The 22724-nt window shown below is 44.3% G+C and overlaps 1 protein-coding gene across 1 annotated transcript in view; it reads right to left on the reverse strand.

The window, feature by feature from the left end:
- Window positions 1-22724, reverse strand: part of LOC146816631 (cytochrome P450 2K1-like) — a 434887-nt gene that overhangs the window by 11782 nt on the left and 400381 nt on the right. Inside the window, exon 8 of the mRNA XM_085610510.1 lies at window positions 4900-5041. Coding sequence (XP_085466636.1) covers window positions 4900-5041 — 142 coding nt within the window. The remainder of the gene's footprint in view (window positions 1-4899; window positions 5042-22724) is intronic.

The raw sequence follows: 22724 nt of genomic DNA on the forward strand, positions 1-22724 counted from the left end.
GCCATAATATGTGCAGATAAACCTATTAAAGAAAAAGGAATTGCTCTGTAATCTGACCAGGTCTGTCAAATCTAAGAAGAAACCCATAGCTAGGGTATAGTGTCACATTGGGTCTGCAACAAAAGATGCATATTTTATTTAGAAATACAACTGTGACAATCAGTATGTCCGTACCATAAAACCATATTGTATTATAAACAGCATGCAGGCTGCATTTTGCACTAAAGAATAAGATAGTACCACAGGCAAGTGAAGATGGACAGGCAAGGAGTAGATAAATGAGGTTCTCTATTTTACGTCTATCTACAATAGGGCTGGAAGTGCATTCTCCACTGAAGACAAAGGTAAGAAATTGAGGCAGAAGAGAAGGAATTTGATTAGGAAATCAGCATTCATTTGCTATTGCAAGGAAGCAAATCTCTGTTACAATCTTGAGTCCGTGGTAAAAGACAAAAGTCCTATGCTCAAGGAAGGGCTGACTTCATGTTTCTGGATAGATACTTAACTCCACTCAACCAAAAATGTATACCAACCCTTATATGAGCACGGTGCCCCATGCAGGGGAAGCTACAAGTAACTGGTGATTGGTGATAGTGGATTATAGATTTGGAATCACGTTTTTTAGACATTTTCCCTGGAGTGTTTTATTTATACATGTCCTCTCTATTATAATCACTCCACCTCTACTTCGGTAATGCACTCCACTTTTTATTGTGGAAATGTTGTGGGACACAAATTACAAATCCTGTATGTGTGGATATAAAACTGGAGTGTCTTTTCATGAGTACTCAAGAACCTCAACACAGAAAGAAAGACTCTAATATGAGAATATGATCCTCTGCACTTAATTTCTAGAAATACCAGAGTAATCGCAGAAGCTGATGTTCCTTTCTTGTAGACTAGAATATGGTCTTCTGTAACTAGCGTGGCCTGAGGGCAAAAGCAACGGCCAAGGTAATATTGACCTTGTAAAGGGTAGACTAATGGAAGATCCACACTTGGAGCCATGCTGGGCTGAGTAAAATACTAATTTCCAAGGCTCACATGCATGATTGGGCAGTGACTTTGCCATGCAATTGTGCTTGCCTACGTCTCCATGGGCATACTCTTAGCACACCGCTCTACTAAAGAATGCTTGTTGGCACTGGGGATATCCGCTAGGATATGATGATTCCAAGGAACTATATTGTACCTTTGTAACTCAATAAATCCCCATAAACTTTCTTGGCTACGTTTTCTGTCTCATTTGTGGCCAAGAGATTCACAAGAGTTCCCTCTCCAGTCTGGCAGATCACCCAATATAGAACACTGGTTGAGACAAAATAGTTGTCCTTCTGACCCCAGACCCAGGGGAAAAAAGCCTGGCATGCCTAAAACCTAACGTGATTTTAGTAGGATATTAGGTGAAATCTAAAATGACATTGAAGGCAAATTAAGTTTTTAGATTTTGCCTTCCTGATTTTGCAGGGCAAGGACTCTACACCAGCAGCATGCATAATTATGCTGTTTTCCAGCTGCAAAATGCCTCACCATTAAAAGGCAGGTCATCCAGCTGAGATGCATGGAGTGCCTCTAGCCTAGGAATGGGACAAGATTCAAGGCTGGGCAGGGTGCTTGGGAACAGTGCATGGGGTAGGTTTTACATGCAGGGACCTTTCTGGGAAAAAAAGACTCATTTAGCAGGCAACAGTGTAAGGAGTCGCACATGTGTGGACGAGAGCTCTGACATAGGATGGCTACCAGACAGCACTAGAGCACACACTGCCTTTTTCAGCCTCTCGTGGAGGCATGAACCGCTTATTACAGTGGTCAAGGGTCGGTTTTGTGGTAGTACATAGAGCTCTGGTAAAAACAGTACCACAATTCAAACAGCACTTGTAGGCAGTATGAGAAAGTGGTTTAATATTTGTTGGGGTCTACCACAAGTAATATAGTTACTATCCTGTTAGGTCCAGTTAATGGCTTCCGTTAATTTAAACATGAGCTTAACCCCTGGTAACTATTGCACACAGCAGACAGGCTAAACTTACAGACAATGTATAAAGCATTTAGAAATACCAAAATAGTTGAAAAGTCGAAATCACAATAAAAATCCCACTTACATTTAGAATATAGGGTATGATTTAATGAACAATATGACACCAAAAAGGCAAACATTCAATAAGTGGGACATGAGATATAGATTTTTAAGGATTTAGGGAAAAATAGCAACCTAAAACTCAAAGTGCCAATGTTCGTCAGTGGTCAGGGTAGACGGGCACCTAGGTGCGATTTCAGGTCAACTGTAATAAAACATGGGTTGGATACACCAAACAGGTTTGGCCCGGTCAGAAGTTTTTACTTGGAACTTTGTCTTTTTCAGGAAGTCAAAATCCTTCAGCGGGGTAAGGCATCAGGCTGTATCTGAGGAAGTCCACACAAAGTCAGATAAGAGTTGGATGGGGTTCAGCTGAAGCTGTTAGTTTTCATGTCAAAATCTCAAAGTGGGAGAAATTCAAATTTCATGCCCAGGGAAGTTCTCTTGCCAATTGGATACTTATGACTTACTCTCCTTTTTAGAGCTTAGAATGGTTCAGCAGGACAATCTGATGCTGAGTACCCGGAGGCCAGACACCTTCTCTTCAAGGGCCAGCTGAGTCTGATTTGCTGATGCAGAGAATCTCCTAGCTCTGTGGGTTCCCTCCTTTAGTGGAGAGGATGGGGTAATTTGTCCTAGTACTCCAGAGGACTTGGAATCCAAAAGGTGTGTACGTACTAGGTTTCAAGAGGAGATAGGAGAAGTCAAGTTTGATCAATCACAGGGGACAGCACTTAGATGTCAAAACCCACTGCACCACAGTCTACCAAAATGAAGCAAGGCAGGTCCAGTTAGTACTGGCCAACTGAGCCTCTTGCAGCTTCTTATGTCACTGTAGCTACACAGGAGGTCATCCAACTGTTGTTGGGAGTCCACTTCAGCGCCGGGGCACTCTATGTGAGTAGCCGCACGCTTTATAAATACCTATTTTCATGTAATTTCATTGTCCTTTGTACAATTGGGAGTAAGTCCAGTCCTTTATGACTCATCATAGGTCGCAAACAGAAGGTACTCCGTCTTTTGTTCTTCCACAGGTCCACAATGTTCTGAAGAGTGTGCCTGGGGATGCTGCATTTATGCCTGACACTCACTAGAGGATGGGTTAACTTATAGTCCATAACCAATGGGGTGAAAGTTCCCTGAGGTCACTTTACCCAGTTTTGCAACAGTTCCTATTTGCCCTACTGAAAACAGTCTTTCCTAAAGAGCGAGCCCCTAACATCAAAATCCAAGATGGAGAAACCCTTCTGTTCTTGTGCAGAGTCTGTGTGTACACACAGATATGTGGTCAGGGTCATTAGCAATCCCGTCATCCTTGGTTACTTCAAAGTAGTTCTGGGGGCAGCTCCCCCTCCTCCCCCCAATGGGGCTGGTGCCTGACAACTGGGAGTACATAAGCTAGAAGCTAGAACCTTTCCATGTGTCATCTGGCATTTGTTTGTGATGAAAGGGAAAGGCCCCTTTGAAGTATATTAAGCTCCTAGGCTTACCCCAACTCATCTTCCAGAAAGGGCAGCAAAAACACGTTCCTACAACCAGGCCTTTGTGTCATGCTCTGGAAGCAATTTTCACTGTTCTAAAGGTACTATTCACTGCAGGGACTACAGTTGGGGGGCTAATGCAAAGCAGCCACCAGGAGCTTTATACAGGAAATCTGTATCTTTCTAAAAGTTACATTCCCTTAATATTTGTTAGAAATCTGACTTCTCTATTTGGTTGGGCTTTTAATAAATATTACAAATAGGTGTGTAATCATTTTTCAATCTGACCCCTAACCGGAGATAGCAGAATTAATTAATATTGCTTCCCAGTGTTCTTCTATTGGTCAGTCAGCCTTGCTACAGTAAAAATAGCTTTTGGATGCTAGTTAGCGTAATGACCTGCTAACTTTCCATTTCCACATGTCCTGTCCTACTTTTAAATACCAGGCACCCTGACTTCTGGGCTCCAAGGCCCAAATAGAGATGAATTATTAAAATGTATGCAAAAACTTTCTCCTGTGTAAAAGGGTTATTTTGGCAGGTCGGTTGCAGGTTTTAAAATGCGGCAACCAGGCTACAGTGGTAGACCTGGAGTCATGTTTGCCTGGTCCCACTTGTGAACAATGCAGTAGTATTGTAGTCCGTGAGTGGTATTATACTTTCCTTACCATTGGTGCATTTTGAACAACACATGCTATAGCCTTCTAGGATTGCTAAAAACCTGCAGCATCACTCCACATAAAAATGGGTTTGACTAATCAGAAAGAGGCAGTTTCTCACAAGCAGGGAATAAAAAAAGCCTAGACAAGGCCTATCCTGGACTTGTGTGTGCAGGATGAGGAGCAACCCTTAGATGTAGCAAGTCATCTCATTTTGGTGAGGATTTGCATGCTTTTTATGCTAACCAGAAAGCAGAACCCATACAATGAAACATTTACTAGTATTATCCCACCTATATACTTGTGTAGGTTTCAGGTGTGAATAATTATGTATGTACATGGTCCTTTTAGGGTTAACTGATTATGAGTTGAACCATGTTGTTATAGAGAATATTGATGGCTGGTGGTTGACATCCAGTCTGAGACTGGATGCATAATGTTATAAACACAATTATTTCTGATTGGAATGTGTTGTCTCAATGTATAAGATAATGTACAGACTATTTATTGTTCATTGGCTGGTGGCTTTTATTAACCTGAATATTTACTGCACATTCAATTCTGCTTTTGACAATTCAAAATGACAGAGAAAGAAAACTGCTTGCATTTCATACAATATCAGGCATTAGCACTAATTCCAGCTCAGGTGTACAGAAAGATCAATGTTCTTAATTTATCTTACCTGCTGAGAAAGGAATGAATGCTTCTTTCTTCACAAACTTTCCTTCTGAGTCAAGAAAATGCTGTGGATAAAACTCCTTTGGTTTTTCAAAATGAGCCTCGTCTTGTAAGACGGATGCCAAGAGAACAGTGACAGCAGTTCCCTATGACAGAAGGAAAACTTTTAATTATATTTCATGAAAGATGTATGAAGAAAATTAAATATGGATTAAACTTCTTCTCTAAGGTGCTGCGTGTATAGGGATTGCAATAACACAACTGAAGTAACTGCAGTAACCCATTGCAACATAATGTTTGAGGAGCTTGAGGAACATACTAGAATTCCTGAACATATTCTAGACCGGATAGATCTTTCCTCTACATCCTCAGTCTGCAAGTTTGAATACGGTCAGTTGAATCATCTTTCAATCAGTATGCTGAGGTGTACCGCCAGGTTCATTATCCAGCATGTTCTTTATGTGAGCTTAATGGCTCAACTCCTAGGTCAACATAAAGTCAAACTACACATGTACGCTGATAATACTCAAATCTATCTCCAGCTGAAAACATTTCTACAGACATTTCCTTGTAGCTGGATCACATACTCATCTGTAGGAGTGAGAACATCCTCAGTCTGAATTGAAGCAAGACTAAGATATTGGTGTTCTCTGGAACAGAAAGTAACTCTGTTCCTTTTTTTTGTCCCACCCCTCACTGCTGTGAATACCAGGAATTAGTGACTCATTTAGATGTAGAGCTTCCCATTGTGCTCTAATGTAATGAATGCACTGGTCAAGGGAATCAACCTGCAACTCTCCCTTCTACACATCATCCTTGTACTTTAACCATATCACCGGTACAGTTGACAAAAGCCATGGTGATGAAAAGTGTAGAATACTGCACTAATCCATAGACTGACTGGCCTTCCAAAAATATATTTGTCAGAATGCTAATTTTAAAACGAGGCACCCACATTCTGTCTGAACCCTAAGAGGAGTAACCACAACAAGTAAGTCCAGAAAGCTTTCCAATAGCTCCCAGTAAATGCCAGGATCAAGATTAAATACTTTACATGGTTCTAAAGGACTAATAAGCCTACTGCTCGAGATACCTACAAAGACACTTCATTACATTACGAAAAGGACCCCATGCTCAGCATTTGCAAATCTCATTACCCGAAGCGCATTCACTCAGATCAAACATGGCGGCAGAAACCTTGAAGTTCATGGCTCTAAAGTGTGACATATTCTGAACCCACGTCTCAGAGCAGAGCTGAAGTCATGTAATTCAGGAAGCGCCTGAAAAATGAACTATCCTGAATCTCCTTCAACTGAGTATCTTTTATGTGGGAAACTGCAATAAGAATGACAACGCACACCATCTGAAGAGGGTACTCCATCACAATAGTAACAGAGTACCCTCTCTGCCATACTGAAGGTCCGCCAGCCCGATTTTGACACAAGTGCCCTTCAGTACGTCAGTGACGTAGACTACTCCATCTCTGTCGTTGACATACTCCTCCGATTAGCTGACAGAATAAGGGCCGCCGGGTTTTGGCCATTCGACCACTTGCCCAATTTAGAGTGAGCGGGCAATAGGTCAGATTTTATCTCCCATAGCGCGATGAAAAACGTGGTGGTAAGGGACAGTGTAATCATTAGCTCCTAGTGTGGCGGATATTAGTTTTTTATTAAAAACAAAACAAAAACGCTTTGGTATTTAGTTTTTGAAAAACCAAACTCATTTTAAAAGTTTGATGGACAGTTCCATCATTTTGATGGTATAGTTTGTCAAAATGTTAACATGTTGACAGGAACCGCCATAGCGCACGGCTGTTGGGCTTCTCAGTGAATTTAGTGGGTAGAGGACTCAGTCTCGTGGAGCAAAGTAGTCCACCGTACCTGTGCCTGCCAAACTCTAAATCAGCCCCAAGAAACCTACACATTTCTGGAAGCCTGGTTAATGTTTGGCCCACAGATCCTGTCATGACGATATTGTTGTACTTCACGACCAACAAAGAAGTTTATGTTTATTTTTATCCTGCAAGGTTGCCAGCTGTGTGCCAGCTGTGTGCTTGCAGATAATTCTTGATGTGAAGTAAGAGAGAAGAGCTCAGTGCTATTGACTTCCCTACAGGCCCTTTTGTTAGTGTGTGAGGCCATCTTGGGATCTTGGTCCTGCAAAACATTGACAACTGTGTCATACAACGTCCTTCGCTACTATGAATGGATCATCCTTCAAGAGATAACAAAATCTTCTCTTTCCATGATAAAGCACAATCTGTCACACAAGGTAGAAAAACAATTACCTCATTGCATTGACCATACTCTGTCTCCCACACTATCAGTGAGTGTTGCTTCTCACATGCATGATAATGCACCTTTGCCAGTCAAGAAAACATAATAGAGCAGCCACCAGCAGATCTCCAGTGGTTTGTGACTGGAACTACTTACAAGGCTGTGCTATCTTGATAACAGGCAACCTTGAGGGAAAATTGTCAGCTCATCTTTGCACCATGACAATTCGCTGCCCGAGGTCCAAATTCCATCAAGCTAGCCTAAACAGCAACCCACTGCAAACAAATTAGGCCATTTTAACAGCTTGGAAAAACAAACTACCTGGAAATTAAATTGCTTTTGCATGTGTAGCACCCATTCAAATGAGCTGCAGCAAGAACAGAATACATTCATATTCAACCTGTAACAAAAAGAGTACTGTGAAACAAAACAGCTTGCAGTGCAAGAAAGGTGCAGACATGCACTGTGACCAGGTGGCAAGAAGGGTAGAGCTGAAGCTAGAGGTGCAGCATAACACCTGAACAACCATCTGCTTATTTAGAGGGGGCTTGTATGCCAGGACTGGTGGGAAGAACAGGCCCTCTGGGCATCTTTTGCCTCTGCTTGCAGCAGCCATTTGTGCTGAGTACGGACTGGCACCACTTGTAGGAGCCCCCAGCACAAGACTCTGGAACCAGACATCTGACATTACACATGAGAAATATCAATTCCTGTCCTGGATCTTCTCAAACATCTAAAATCATAACCAAACCACAGTCTCAGATGAAGCTTATTTAAGGTCTTTCTGATTCTCCCCACGGAATATTTACTTTCGCGGCTGAAGCAGTAGTACCTTTTTTAAGTCTTGACAATCACTTCAAGCCATTGAGATCACAAAGTACTTTTTTACAGTGGCAAGAAAGTTTTAGATGTTTGCTACAGTCCAAGTAAATAAGTAGAAGTTACTAGATAGAAACTTTATTGGAATGTCATTCATATATTGGATCAACTCACAGGACAGCATACACACTGTGTGTAAATGTGTCAGCTTCCTTTAGTTGTTGTTCTGTTGGTAGCATCTTTAACTTTTTGATCGGCCCGTGGCACAACCTTTTTGTGATTTGAGTGTCAGCTGTCATGAATGGCTTAATTTTTCTTCTTTACATCTGAGTCCTCATCTGAACGGGCCATTAGGAGATTTTGAGCATGAACCAAAGAACTGAATATTGAAACGTCGTTATCAATGGGTCACTGCGATGAAATAGTAACCATCTTTACTGAAGGGATTCCCTTTGCAAAAACCAGAAGTGGACTGATAAAATGCTAGCATCAGGAGTGCTAAAGTGGATCCTCACTGAACTCAGTGGGGTCAAGTGCAGGATTAAAGGAATTGTTGTGAACACCATGCACAAGTGTGTGCGTCCTGTTCCAGGAAGCATGATGTACAAAATAGCTCTGGAAGCTTCTGCTATGAGAGCAACCAACTGTTCTCTGCAGACTACGGCTCTTACTAAATCAAGCACTCAATACTGGTAATTACCAGCACACATCTTTATCCAGAAATAGTCCTGACCTGCTCTGTGTGCATCTCAGTCCATCGGTGGACTGAGATAAGGCTCAAGTAACGACCAGTGGCTAAGTTTCATTAATGCATTCCATCCATCACTTTTTTGTATTTTTTATTGTGATGTCCTAAGTGTGATGGGAATTTCTAGACAAGGGTTTCATGTTCACTGGGCCACGGGAACCAAGACTGAAGAGTCACAAACGGGCCAAAACCGGTCTTGGATTGCTTCAGTTACGGTTTAGAGAGGATCTGGCTTAGCAGTATGGGCTGGACTGTTCCTATTACACCAGGATGAAGGCTGATTTGCTTATGGCTGGGACTAACCTGAGGTGGCATGGTGAGTAAAAAAACGACGGACTGAGATGTGGCCCAAGTGTTTACCAGTGGAAGTGATTGGTTCAAGCATTACATTCATTATTTTTTGCATTGTTTATTGTGGAGGTTAGGTCCACACCTGGGTCCTGCACTCACTGGGTCACTGAGTCAAGATGCTCCCAACTGAAGAGGCCCAAATAGTCTGAAACCATTATTGGGCTGCTTGGGTTATGGCTTAGCAGTTTCGGCTGGACTGTTCCTATTACGCCAGGACCATGGCTACTTTGTTTATAACTGGTGGCATAGTGGGCAAAATAACAATATACTTGGATGCGGTCCAAGCAATCTCCAGCTGTTGAGATTAATTCAAGCATTCCATCCATCACCTTTTTTATTACTTCTATCAGTATGCCCAGACGTGGATTCCATGCTCACTGTGCCACTGGAACCAAGCAGCACTCAGCTGAAGAGGCCAAAATAGTCCGAAACTGGTCTTGGGTTCCTCATGCTCTGTTTCAAAGCTGACCTTTGTTGGCTTTTTGGGCTGGGCTGTTCCTATTGGTGCCAGACCAAGGCGGATGACTGTACATGGCTGGGTCTTATTTATGGTGGAATGGTGAGCAAAAGAACGAAGGACTGGGATGTGGCTCTGAAGTAGTTACCAGAGGCTGAGATTAATTCAAGCATTATACCCATCACATTTTATATTTTTAATTGAGCTTTGCAACTCCAGCACATGGCTACGCACCAAACCAACCACACATAGCACAATGCTACAGCTTTTACCAGAACACCAATGACAAATAGATACCTAGCCATCACCAGCACAGAGCTACTGTCATGACTAAACTCCTAAAACTAAATCTACTAACAAGTAAATATATACACAGGAAATACTTCTGAAAAGTAAAATAAAACACACCCACGTAGGGCAATCAGTCTACTCATTGGTGTACTAGGATAGTCCAGATTTCATGTGGAAAAAGGAAAGCCGGGGAGGGCAGAGGCCATAACCACCTCTAGCCTCCTTTCAGTAAAATAAGAAAATAGGAGGAAGATGAAGCTTTGTCTTTCCTTTAACTTAAGGAGCAACATTTCTACTAAATTAACCAACATTCCCATAATGATGATATTTGTATTTCTCCTTCACAATCTTAATGTGAGTCTGTTTGTCCAAGTCAGTATGAGGTAAGATTAAGACCTCACGGTTTGGGGCCAGCTTAGAAAATTCTACATGAAGCATCAAGAAATACCAGGGCCCTTTGGCTTTAGAGCTAAAAAAGAACATAAAACCCAACTTTTTATCAATTTTTTTGTCCTGTAATTGCATAACGCTAGTGTGCGGTGAAATAACCTAGCATTCACCTATACTCAATGGGTGAGATTCCTAAACCCCTGCTTAAGTTACAGATTCAAGATTACAAAAAATGCTAATAACCTTATAAATGATCCTGTACCCCCAAAAAACATATAAGCTTGTTTAAGTGTTTCTGTTTCTTATCTTTGTGCTTAAGCTTGGGCAAGATGATGTGTGTCTTTCTCTTTGTATTTACTTTCTTCTGGGCAGACTGTCAAATATCAATTTCAGATCTCTTCTATGTTCACAGATGGCGTTGATAACTCCTCAGCCCTCAGACACCTCTTTGGTACTCTTGCATCAAATTCCAAAACCTATTGCTGGAGCTCCTCTCACATTTTCCAAGGTCATCTAATTTTTACTCCACACATTGTTCTGTTTCAACCCCATGTTCCCTGGAATGGCAGAGGCAGATGGCGGCATCCTGTTCCTGTTCCGATGGACATGGTACCCTTAGAGCAGCCAGACAGGTACAAAAATGTTCATTGATTTTTCTCTACATAGCTCCCTTTGTCATTTAAGTTACAGTAACAGTCTCCTGGCAAATGCATACATTCTCCCCTGGAAAACTTTAATTTTGCACATTTTGTTACCTGTGTTGATGCAACTAAATTAAAGGCACCCTTTGTAGCACTTGACTCTCAGAGTAGTAAAGCAGAGCAGTCCAAGGCCTAATAAGGGTTGGTGGTGTGGGCTAGCAATTTCCATTTACTGGCACGCTGTATAAATGCTCAATAAATTATTATCTAGTCAGTGCTTTTTGCATTGCAAAAGGAAAAGTACATTTATTACACAAACTATTAACTACTATGCATTAATTACAAATATGTACAAATATGTACAGAAATGTACATCAGGTAGATGGCGATGACACCCTTACTTCACATTTCACCTTTAGTGTGTCAAGAAACCCATAACCACAATGCCCCCCTCATATATCAGATGCAACATTACAATATAAGGGGGTGTAATTCTAAAAAAGGTAGGTGTACTGACTTTTTCAAAGAGGTCACCACATTTATAAGAACAATAATCACCATGTTAGAAATCACCATTAGAAACCACATTTAAAGGCATTCTTTATCAAAATTAGCATTGCACTGTTGATCAATAAATCTTTGAATAAAACATTTGTGATTAAAACAACATAAACAATGTGTTTTAATCTATCATTAGAAATCTTTGCCACAACATCTTGCCCTAGGACCACACACAAGGGGTCACTGCACTCAAGAGCTAAAGCTCCAGCTCCAGCTCACGCAGTGTTTAAATAACTGAGCACTATTGTCTGGGAGTCATAGATGCGGAAACATAGGGAAATTTCCTTGCTCACATCCCTGAAGTACCAAAACAGTTATCCACCATCATTGGTGGTGTCCCTGTCCCGCCTTGTAGCACCACAGAGAAAAAGAAAAAGGCCGGAGAGCCCTTGCAGGGCATTATGGGGCACTGCTACATGGAGCAATGGATATTTGATATCAAACACACAAAAGGTGATGGGAGGATGCCTGCAAAATGGCCACTGCAATCCGTTGGGGTATCAGTCCAAACCATCTTGCCCCTAACCCTAGCTGCGCTCCAATGGCAATATTTTAAAAGGCATACACTGGCTGTACACATGCTCAGTTCAATTACTGTGAGTGACTCAGGTAGTGAGACTCACCCAAAGTAACGGTCTGACAACCAGGTAATCAAAAATGACAAATTCTGGTTAACTAAATGGGCAGAACCTATTTGCAACAGTGAAGTTCCAAGGTTTTGAAAATATTAGGAATTGTGAGCATGGAAGGTCATCTTGGACCTTAGATTTCAGTAGTATGAAATGTGCTAGAAAGTGTGAAACAAGGCTATTACTGTTCCTCAGAATCGCTACCCGTCCCTCTTTCCTTCTTTGAAGAAAACCTGGAGGATATTAACCTCTCCCTGGTACTGTCATAGGCCTCCTTCCTCCTGACCCCAATGAACCCAAAGGTAGGTTCATTAGAGCCCTTTGGGGTGATAGCAGGTTCTCTGCACTCTTGAAGGGAAAGAAAGAAATCATTGCTGCCACCGGGCTTTGAAGGTGTGTAAGCAGTGCCTTCTTACAGATTTTGGGTGCCCCAGGCAAGAAATATTTTAGAACAAATTTGAATTTGTAATACCAATTTACAACAAATTGAAGCCCGCAGGATGCCAAACAAAACTAAACTATATGTTGGACTTTAACAGGGTCACACAAAAAGTTTGAAGTAGGTCTGCCAGGGACCCCGAAAACCTTAAGATAGCACTGGGTAGGGATAGTCAGAGGTAAATGTAAGGAGAGAAGTTTAGATAGATACATTGAATAGACAGACGTCAAATAGAAAGAAAGTTCAACTTCCTAGAAAGATCCTTGGAACGTGGCTGCCCAGTTTCCCCATGCCATGCCTTGTAACATTGTAAGCCCCCTCCCTTGAGCAGCTCTCCGTTTGACTCGAAATGATGGCAGTTGCTCTGTACAACTCTCAGCCACCTGAGATGTCTGCTTAACAATATCACCCCAGTAGCAGCCAAACGTGAAAAGGACTGCAGCATGAACCTCCCACTAGGCAAACAAAGATTATCTGGCTTGTTAAGTAGTTTGCCTGGTGTCAAACTTCAATAAACCTCACTCTGAAGCCAACCAGCCGGGGCTGCATTCTTTTTCCAGAGGAGAAGCATATAATAGAGCTGAGATCTGGGATTGGAGGTGTATACAAACCGACCTGCTTTGCTTAAGCTGGTCATATATCAGGAAGTACTTACTAGAAACCGTGCCTTGAAGACTATAGGTGGGAGCGTGCATGACACATTTGAAAGGACATTGTAGGGGAAATACTGTCCTAGATTAACCCCTCAACTCATTTTATGGACAGCATCCCCACTCTTTTATGGAGGGGCCTGCCTTTTGTGGGTCTTCATTTGAGGCATTTTTCTGCTACAATAGACTTTTAAAGGGTGAGAGTAGCTACTTCACGTGTTGAAAGAGAAACTGCAGAACATTCCATGCTGAGCCTTTGTAGAGAAATCAGCAGCCCTTCAAGACAGTTGAGTATTTAAACTACACTTTGGGGAAAACCTGATATTGGAAAGTGGTTCAACAGTTACTTCTTGCCATACTTCTTAAGTTTTTATACTGCTGCAAATATTTCTTGAAGTTACAGTGGAGAGGGCAATAATATAGAATATTCCAATATGAATCCTGCTGGCATTTGCTGAACATCTACAGGATCTTTTTTGTGAGAAGCGTGGCAAGCTGCCAAGACATGAGTGTGAGTGTTTACCAAGAAAAGTATTTGCACGCTTTTGGAATTAAGATATATAAGGGCGGATAGCGCTAACTTAGAACAGTATTGGGTGTTGGGCATAGCTCACACTATAAACATGGGAATGGTAGTTTTTATAGGGCTAATGCAATATTTCCAAGACTAAGGAGCAGCATAGTTGTACCAATTGAATGGGATAGGATTTGTTTGGATTGGACTTGACTTACCATGCAGGTAAGTTAATATTTTTTTGAAATGACATATTATGCATATATATATATTTGCTGAAAAAAACAAAGGTTACACAGACGTTATAGTTAAGCTCAGATTTCCCTTGTACAAAACCAGTGAAATGCAGAAGTTATAGTTACCTGAGCTAACTGTAACTTATGCCTCCACAATGCACTGCTTATGAACGCACATATTACATCACTCATGACATGGCCAGTGACATCACTGAGGAAATCACTCATGTCATCTCAAATGATATCACTGATGACATCATCCAGTGAGTGTAAGTATTGTCTAAGAGTTTAAGATTGTTAAACATATATTCTAACCTACTACAAAAGTTGTTACTGTACTAGGTGCACTACTACTGAGTGGAACTGCTTCTAACCTATATTATGTGAATGGCTGTGTGACTGTATTTCTCCTTGTGTGTTTGGGTATGTGAGTGGCTGTATGGGTATATAAGTGGGTGTGTGAGTAGCTGTGTGGGTGGTTGTATTGGTAAGTGAGTGGGTGTGTTAGTGGCTGTATGGGTGAGTGAGTGGATGTCTGAATGGTTGGATGAGTGAGTGACTCGGTGTGTAGGTGACTGTATGGGTGACTGAGTAGCTGTCAGAGTGGGTGTTTGCTCAGGTGAGTTGGTATGTGAGTGGCTATATTGGAGAGTATGTGTCTTTGTGAATGGCTGTATGGGTGAGTGAGTGGATGTGTGAGTGCTTGTATGGATGTGTTAATGGGTATTTAAGTGGTTGTGTGGGTGTTTAAGTGAGAGTGCGAGTGCTTGTATGGGTGAGTGAGTGGCTGTGTTGAAAGGCTGTATGGGTGAGTGAGTGACTGTAGGTAAATAAGTGGGTGTGTGAGTAGGTGTATGGGTGAGTGTGTGGCTATTTGAGTGGCTGTATGGGTGAGTGACTACTTGTGACAATGTATTTTAAAGGGAAGTGGGGCCACTGGCCCCCGCCTACCCTCATTAGGCCCTGGGGACCCCATTCCACAGGGCCTTCTTTTTTTAAAGGTGTTGGGGCTGTATGGTTTCCCTCCCCAAGCCTCTTACGCCCTCGGGACCCCACCCCTTAGCACTCCTTTTTACGTCGAGCATTCGAGACCTCTTGCATATACTTTAGTATATACTTTAGTATATACTTATATGTGTATGTACTTTGTGGGCTCTGGAGATCAGCCCTAGGACTTGTCTGCTTACGCTTAGGGACTTTTTTTCTGTTCAACTGCCTCTATTTAACTGTCTTGATAGAAAACGACCAGCAGAGGTCAATAAAATACCAGAATTGCTTTCTGATGAGGAACTTTCTTTTTTAAATTTTTCTGGCAACTACCTCTATTTAACTTTCTCGATAGAAAACGACCAGCAGAGGTCAGTAAAATACCAGAATCACTTTAGCATTCTCTAGATTCCAGTCCATAGAAATTGTCTTCCATGAGCACCGGTAGACAATAATAATTTTTCAAATCTTGTTTTTTCTGTGATATGACCACCGAAGGCCCTGATTTTATATTAAAAACAGAACTTTGGACTATACCATTTCCAGCTGAAAGGCAATATTTCTCTCCATGGGTTCCCATACCTGGTGTGTCACGCAGTTTGGTGCTTACTATCCTCCATGTTAAAGAACAGTAGATGTTTCAGCACCCAGGCTGATGTGCTGCATAGCTAAATACATATAAGGTCCCAAAGGCGAGACCGATTGCATTGCAAATGCTTGTTTAAAGGGGAGGGGGTCTGAGGGCCCCCAACCCAAGCCATTACAGGCCCAGGGGAGCACAATCCGGGGTGGAAACTTACAAAAGGAGGAGGGCAGCCGCAGGGCCCCCCTCCCCAAGCCCTAAATAGGCCCTAGGGACCTAATCCCCCAGGGCTGTGTATTTTTTTAAAGGGGAGGGGGCACATAGCCCCCCTCTCTGAAACTTTTTTGGCTACACGGAAACCCATCCCCTGGGGACTGCCTTTAATATGGGTGGGTGCTCTGGTCCCCACCCAGGGCACCCAACATACACCCTTTGGGGGATGCACAGGAAGCCCCAGGGCCCCTGTGGCCGCAGCCAGCTCCCCACATGCATCGTTAGGCAGCATTCTTTATATGTCTTTTTTTTTAATTCTTTTTTATTGAACAGTGTGGTCACTTCTTTACATAGACACATTAGACCCAGTTGCACAGTTCTGGAGATGTGACTGTTACACATCATAGCACTCTATACACAGCAAGACATGATAGTTTTTATGATTACGGCGATGTTGAATCATCTAGAGAAGGAAGAACAGGGGGGTCACATATATTTCCACTATATACATTCCATCTGCCCCAGACAGCAATCCACTTTTGGGGGCAACCACTGACAACATAGACAGTTTTTTCCCTGACCGTACACCAGTCCATGTCCGCCTTCGAAGCTGCTAGTGTAGGCGGTACTGTCGCTCCCCACAGTCCAGCGATGTTTCTTTTGGCTACCATTTGACCCAAAGTTGCCCATAGTTTGTCCTTACTGGTGAGGTCTGTGGGTTCCCACACGTTCAAGAGACACCTCTTGGCTTCAGGCCTAATCACAATTGACAAAACTGTTCTCATGCACTCGTGCACCTTTTTCCAATATTCCTGAATCCGCCCAAACTCCCATATAATGTGTAGAAAGGAGCCCTTGAGGCCACACAGTCTCCTGCATAGCCCATCAGTCGCCCTACCCATGTGTACCAGTCTGGGTCCAGAGACATAGATTCAGTGTAGAATTTTAAGTTGTAGTCTGGACGAAATTGCAACTTCCCCTGGGGAGGCAACTCCCTCCTTCCACTCTTCATCGTCTAGTTCTAACCCATTCCTTTCCCATTGCTCCCGTAGAGGTACAAGAGGATCTGGAGTATTGTTGATAAGTTTTTTATATGTGAGGGAGATGACTTTATCTGGCAAGTAGCCATCAAACAATCTGTCCACCAGTGGAGAGGACTCTGATGGGGAGGACCCCTCTCAAAGGTTAGATTGTAGGGAGTGTCGGAATTGCAAGTATCTGAAATATTCCGAGTCAGCCAATTGATGTGTTTGTTGAAGTGAGACAAATTATACCACCTTGCCTGCCTCCCAGAGGTCACCAATTTGCGACAACCCAATGAGATCCCATTTATCAAACCCTTTTGTTCTCCCAAGGGTTCCTAGTTTTTCCGCTTCCCATAGTGGAGTGGCTAGTGTGAGTTTTTGGTCCCATCCTAATCTACGGTTTACCATGTGCCAGAGTTGGACAGAGTGTTTTGTGGGTCCCGTTAATGAATATCTGTTGGGTCTGGAGTAGAGTGCTCTGTTGAAGTTCCCCCCAGGGAGCCGCCATCTGTCCATCCTGTATCCAGGGTCGTCACCGAGACGATATGTGCAGTGGTTCACGGCTGCCAAATGGGTTCCCAGTAGTATTTTTTGATATCTGGGAGCCCTATGCCTCCGTTGTACCACCCGAGTGTGAGTTTGTGTAATACAATGCATGGTCTACCGTCCCACAGCAGGTCTCTTTGGATACTATCTATTTCCTTGAAGGACCTAGTCGGGACTAGGTCTGGGGAGTTCTGCAGGACATATAGGAAGGGCGGGAGGGACATCATTTTGAAGAGTGCCGCTCTTCCCAACAGTGACAGCAGCAGCGCCTTCCAGGCCGCGGCGTCTCGCATTAATCTTTGTAATGGGGAGAGGAGGTTGTGCTCGTAGCAAAGTTTGGCATCGGAGGTAATGAAGATGCCCAAATATTTAAATCCCTCTGGAGCAACTTCAATGGGGAAGCCCCGAGGTAGGGAGGGAGGGTCTCAATGGAGAATATAAAACAACAACTTACTCCAGTTAATTCTATACCCAGAGATTTTCCCAAAGTTTGTGAAAATGTCGAGAGCTATGTGGAGCGACTTTTGGGGAGAGGCGAGATATAGGAGAACGTCGTCTGCATACAAGGAGATGCGGTCCTCCCAATCCTCCACCCACTTGAGTCCCCTGATGGATGGGTCTCTATGTATCCAGGATGCGAAAGGTTCAAGGGAGAGAGCGAAGAGCAAAGGCGAGAGTGGACAGCCCTGTCGAGTCCCTCGGCTTAGAGTGAACGCATCTGATTTCTTGTTGTTTATTACTACTTGTGCCAGGGGGTCAGAATAGAGGAGCTTTACCCACCCAATGACCTGGGGGAGAAGCCCCACTTCTTGAGAACCGCAAATAGGTATGGCCATTCGAGTGTGTCAAACGCCATGGTGGCGTCCAGTGAAACCACTATCGCGTCTTCTCGGATTGTGGCCAATCACCCAGGTACGTCATGCAACAGTCATAGATTTAAGGCTGTGTTTCGATGAGCCATAAAGCTGATTGATCGGGGTGTACCAATTTATATATATAACCTGATTTAGCCGGCCTGCCAATAACTTAGCTAGGATTTTGGGTTCCACATTCAAAAGAAAGATGGGCCTATAGGATCAGCATTCGTCTCTTGGTTTCCCTTCCTTGTGTATGGTGACTAACGTTGCTATTCTTTGGTCGCGTGGAAGTTGGCCTCGATCTCTACTCTCCTTAAACATGTTTTTAAGGTGGAGGGGCAATTTGTCTGGTTTAAGCTTGTACAGCTCAATTGATAGTCCATTAAGGCCCAGGGCTTTCTCTGGTTGGAGGTTCCTAGTTGCCAGTGCTATTTTATCATTCGTTAGGGCGCTGTCTAATGTTTGCCGTTCTTCGGCTGTTCGGGTAGGTAGAGCGAAGTCTGCGAGGAGTGCAGTGGAGTCCTCCTCCTGCAAGTCCAAGCCACTCTGGTAAACCACTTTGTAGTGGTCTGCGAACTCGTTGACTATGTCCTGGGGATCTGTTAACACAGCGCCAGAGCTACTTTTAAGCTCCGGGACCAGCCTATGCGTTCTCTCCTTCCGATCCAACCAAGCTATTAATTTACCAGCTTTGTCTCCCTGATCATAGAGTCTGCCGTCCCTATCCCTCACTAGGGTTTTGGCCATGTCTGTTGCAACGGCTTCATACTCCGTTCTTTTCAGTTGTAATGGGTGGAGAGTGTCCTGTCCATCCCCTTAACCCACTTCTTCCTCCAGGCGGAGGAGATCGTTTTCAAGGTGAGCCATGTCCTTAAACCTTTCTTTACGCAATCCGGCAATAGCCAACAATGCTTGCCCCCTGATTACTGTCTTAAATGCTTCCAAGAGAGTCGTGGAAGAACCGACTGACCATTTGTTTTCCTGAAAGTACTTGTCGAGAGCTCGTGTGAGTGCGGTTTTAACTGTGGGATTGCGGAGGTACCAAGGGTTAAGGGGCGCTACACTACCCACTCTCTTGTCGCTCAGTGCCGAGTGTGTCCATATTGGGGAGTGATCAGAAATACCTCATGCCATCTGTCTTATTTCGCGTACTGTCATTGTCAGAGACACAGGCATGAGCATGTAGTCTATTCTGGAGAAGGGGTGATGTGCTCACGAGTAGAACGTGTATTGCTTGCATTCTGGGTGTTGTGCTCTCCAGAGATCCGTGAGGCCTAATGCTTCTAGAAAGTTTGTGAGCCAGCTGCTCGCAGTGCCAATGTCTCGGGCGGATATCGGTCAAGATGGCCCGAGACAACTGAATTGAAGTCTCCTCCCACCATCAATTGGCCCTCTGGAAGCAAGAGCATGAAAGTCTCCAGGTCCTTAAAGGTCTGGTTCTGTAGACCCGGTGGTACATAAACTGCTCTCACTGTAAGGGTGCATCCCTCCAATTGTCCCGAGACCACCGAGTAACGCCCCAGTTTATCAGCCCAAGTGTGTTGTATGCTGAGTTTGAAGGATTGTTTGAGGAGAATGCCAACTCCTCTAGATCCTGACATGAAACCGGAGTGTGCCACAAGTTTTTACCCCCATCTATTCAAAGCCTTACAGGTGTTTCCAACTAGGTGTGTCTCTAGGAGTAGCGCTATTTCTGGAGCATGCCGTTTTATGTACTTGAGCACAATACTCCGGTTTACCTTTTCCCCTAGCCCATTGACGTTCCAACTAAGGAGCTTAAGGCTCTTGTCCCAGTGCGTACAGATTTGTAGGAAGGAGGTATGTGCTACATGCTCGCGATGTGCAACTCAGTCCTAACATTTGAAAGCGAGTGAGACGTGACCATTGATTACCATCCCAACAACCCCCCCCCAGAGTCCCAACGAAAAAGAAACTAGAATCATTCCCCCCCCCCGCTACCCTGCTGCGTATATGTCTTTTTTTGCAAACAGTCTTCAGTTGCAGAAAAGAGTGTCACATTAACAGGCTCAATAGTAATACACACCATTCATTGCAATTCAGTGCTTACATTCGGTTATCGCAACACTGGGTCACAGCCCTGCCCTGGTTAACAGTCAACTAAAGATAGTATCCTCATTCCATCTGGTAGAGCTCTGCTTGCTCCCCTCCACCCTTTCCCACCCATTGTTAGGCAGCATTGCTCCTGCCTGGAGGGAGCAGCTATTTATGCTGCTCCCTCTATGTAAGAGCAATCTCTTGATCTGTGTCCCTGCCCGATTCAGTGCGGGCAGGGAACAGATCAAAAGTCTGATCCCAGATGGCGGGAGCATTTTCAAAGCTCCTGCCCGCTGGGAGCAGACTCAATGTTACTCCCATTTGGTGGGAAGTTTGAAAGTGCTCCTGCCATTTGAGAGCAAACACAAGTTTGGTGCAGGCAGGAAAACTGCTGTGTCCCAGAAGTGAGCTCCCCCGGGACACAGTAAGTGAGCAGGCCAGGGGGATGGGGTACCCAGGGACATAGAAGGCTGCCCCCTCCCATATTGTAAAGTTAGTGGTCCTAGTGGATGAGTTGCCCAGTGACTTTTCGAAGCTCGGGGACAGTCCCGAAGTTGTAGTCATCCGAAAATAATACATTTGTGAATAAAATTATATTATGGTTGTGTTACTTGTGCTCTAATGTAACTATAACTCATGTCCCCACCATGCACAGTCTTCTCATCAATAATTTCATTGCAAATGTTGCATTTATATTATTAATGATATCATAGAATATGTCATGAGTGATGCAATATATGGTGTAACTAGCAGTGCCTGGTGACGGCATGAGTAACAGTGACTTTAGAGCATGAGTTCTATTTACTAGAGATAACTATAACTGGTGAAATTTTGTGTTTCTTGTAGTATAAGACATTATGTTGTTACTAAACACTTGACCTAACTATAACCGTACATTAACCTTTGTGTTTTCAGAGAATTTCTAGGATTTCAACGTAAAGAAATACGTTTGCTATGTGTAGAGCTACCCCCCGCACGCAGCATTCAGTGGTGGGCGGTAGGCTGCAGAGCCTGGCCTGTGGCCTGGTCTGCTTCCAACCCACCCGGAGGCAGCCAACCCAATACTGCGCACAGCCTTTGACCCTGAGTGGCTGGAGGTTGCTGCAGGGCCTGGCCTGCAGCCAGGCCTTCAGGCCAATCCCCCCTGCAGACAGTCAACCCCACTGCAACACTTGGCCTTTGGTCATGTGAGGTGAGTGGTTGGCCCTGTAGCCAACCCACTTAAAAGCAATCAACCTTCCAGCCAGCTGTGAACCCCATGCCGTGCACAGCCTTTGGCGTGCGCAACATAGGGTTGTTCTTCGCCACGGTGACCCCAGGGCCAAAGCATATATTAAGCCTTAATACACTCTGAGGACCCCATCCTCAGAGCAGAATTCCATAAAAAATGTGAGGGGGCTGCGTGGCCCCCTTCTCCAAGCCTATTGTGGCCATGTGTACCCCATTCCCAGGGCCTCTCTAAATTTAGGTGGGTGCCCTGGCACCAACGCAGGTCACTCGCAAAACAGCACTTAGATTAAGGGGATGAGACACATGCCCCCAAGCTTAAAAAGGCCATCGGGCCCCCTCCCCAAGCCTTCATAGGCCCTTGGGACGAAATCCACCAGGGCCGTACCATACTTAAAAGGGGAGGGGAGCCATGTGGCCTCCCCTGACTAAGCCTTCCGGGACACTGGTAACGCCATCACCTGTGGCCATATTTTATCAAAAAGGGGAGGATGCTATGCCACCCCCTCCTGAGCTTCCATGGGCCCCAGGGACACCATTCCCTTGGGTCATACCATATTTAAAGAGGGGATGGGGCCATGTTGTCCCCCCTCTCTGAGCCTTCTCACCCACCTGGGCTTCTTTTGATAATAGGTGGGTGCCCCGGTGCCCAACCGGGGCACACACAAATAACTTGTTGGGTGACTGCAGGGATAGCATGCTCCATCCAGGCAGGAGCGATATGTGTTCTATTTCCCGTCCCACAGAAGTACTGGTAGGGAAACAGAACACAAGACTGCTGCCAGCCGGTGGAAGCATTTTAAAATCTCCAGTCAGATGCGACCATACTTTCATGTTTGCTCTTGTTAAGTGGGAGATTTAAAACTGCTCCCACCAGAGGAGAGAAAACATATGTTTCCCTTTCTGCGCTAGTGTGGACAGGGAAACTACTGTGTCCCAGGGTGGGCTTCCCAGGACACAGTCACTGTGCCAGGCCTGAGCGATGGGGCTTTCAGGGATTTTTAAGGCTCTGGAAGGGGGGGGGGCAGGCACTCCACTTCATTAGTTACTTGGCCCTGGGGATAGTTCACTGGGGCTTTTTTAGGCTCGTGGAGGACGACCCTCCCCTTTTAGTGTATTTCGGATGCAGAGGATGAGTCCCTGGGGTCTTATTAGGCATTGAGAGGGGGGCTGTGAGACCCCTTATCTTTTTTTCCCTCAGCCCAGGAGGATGGGGTCCCGAGACCTCTCAGAGGCTCAGGGAGGAGAGCCACGCACCCCCTCCATAAAATAAAAACATGCATCGCCGCCCCCACGACCCTGGACCACACCAGGGTTTTCTTAAAGAAACA

The sequence above is a fragment of the Triturus cristatus genome, chromosome 6 (assembly GCF_964204655.1).
Source record: "Triturus cristatus chromosome 6, aTriCri1.1, whole genome shotgun sequence".
Lineage (NCBI taxonomy): Eukaryota > Metazoa > Chordata > Amphibia > Caudata > Salamandridae > Triturus > Triturus cristatus.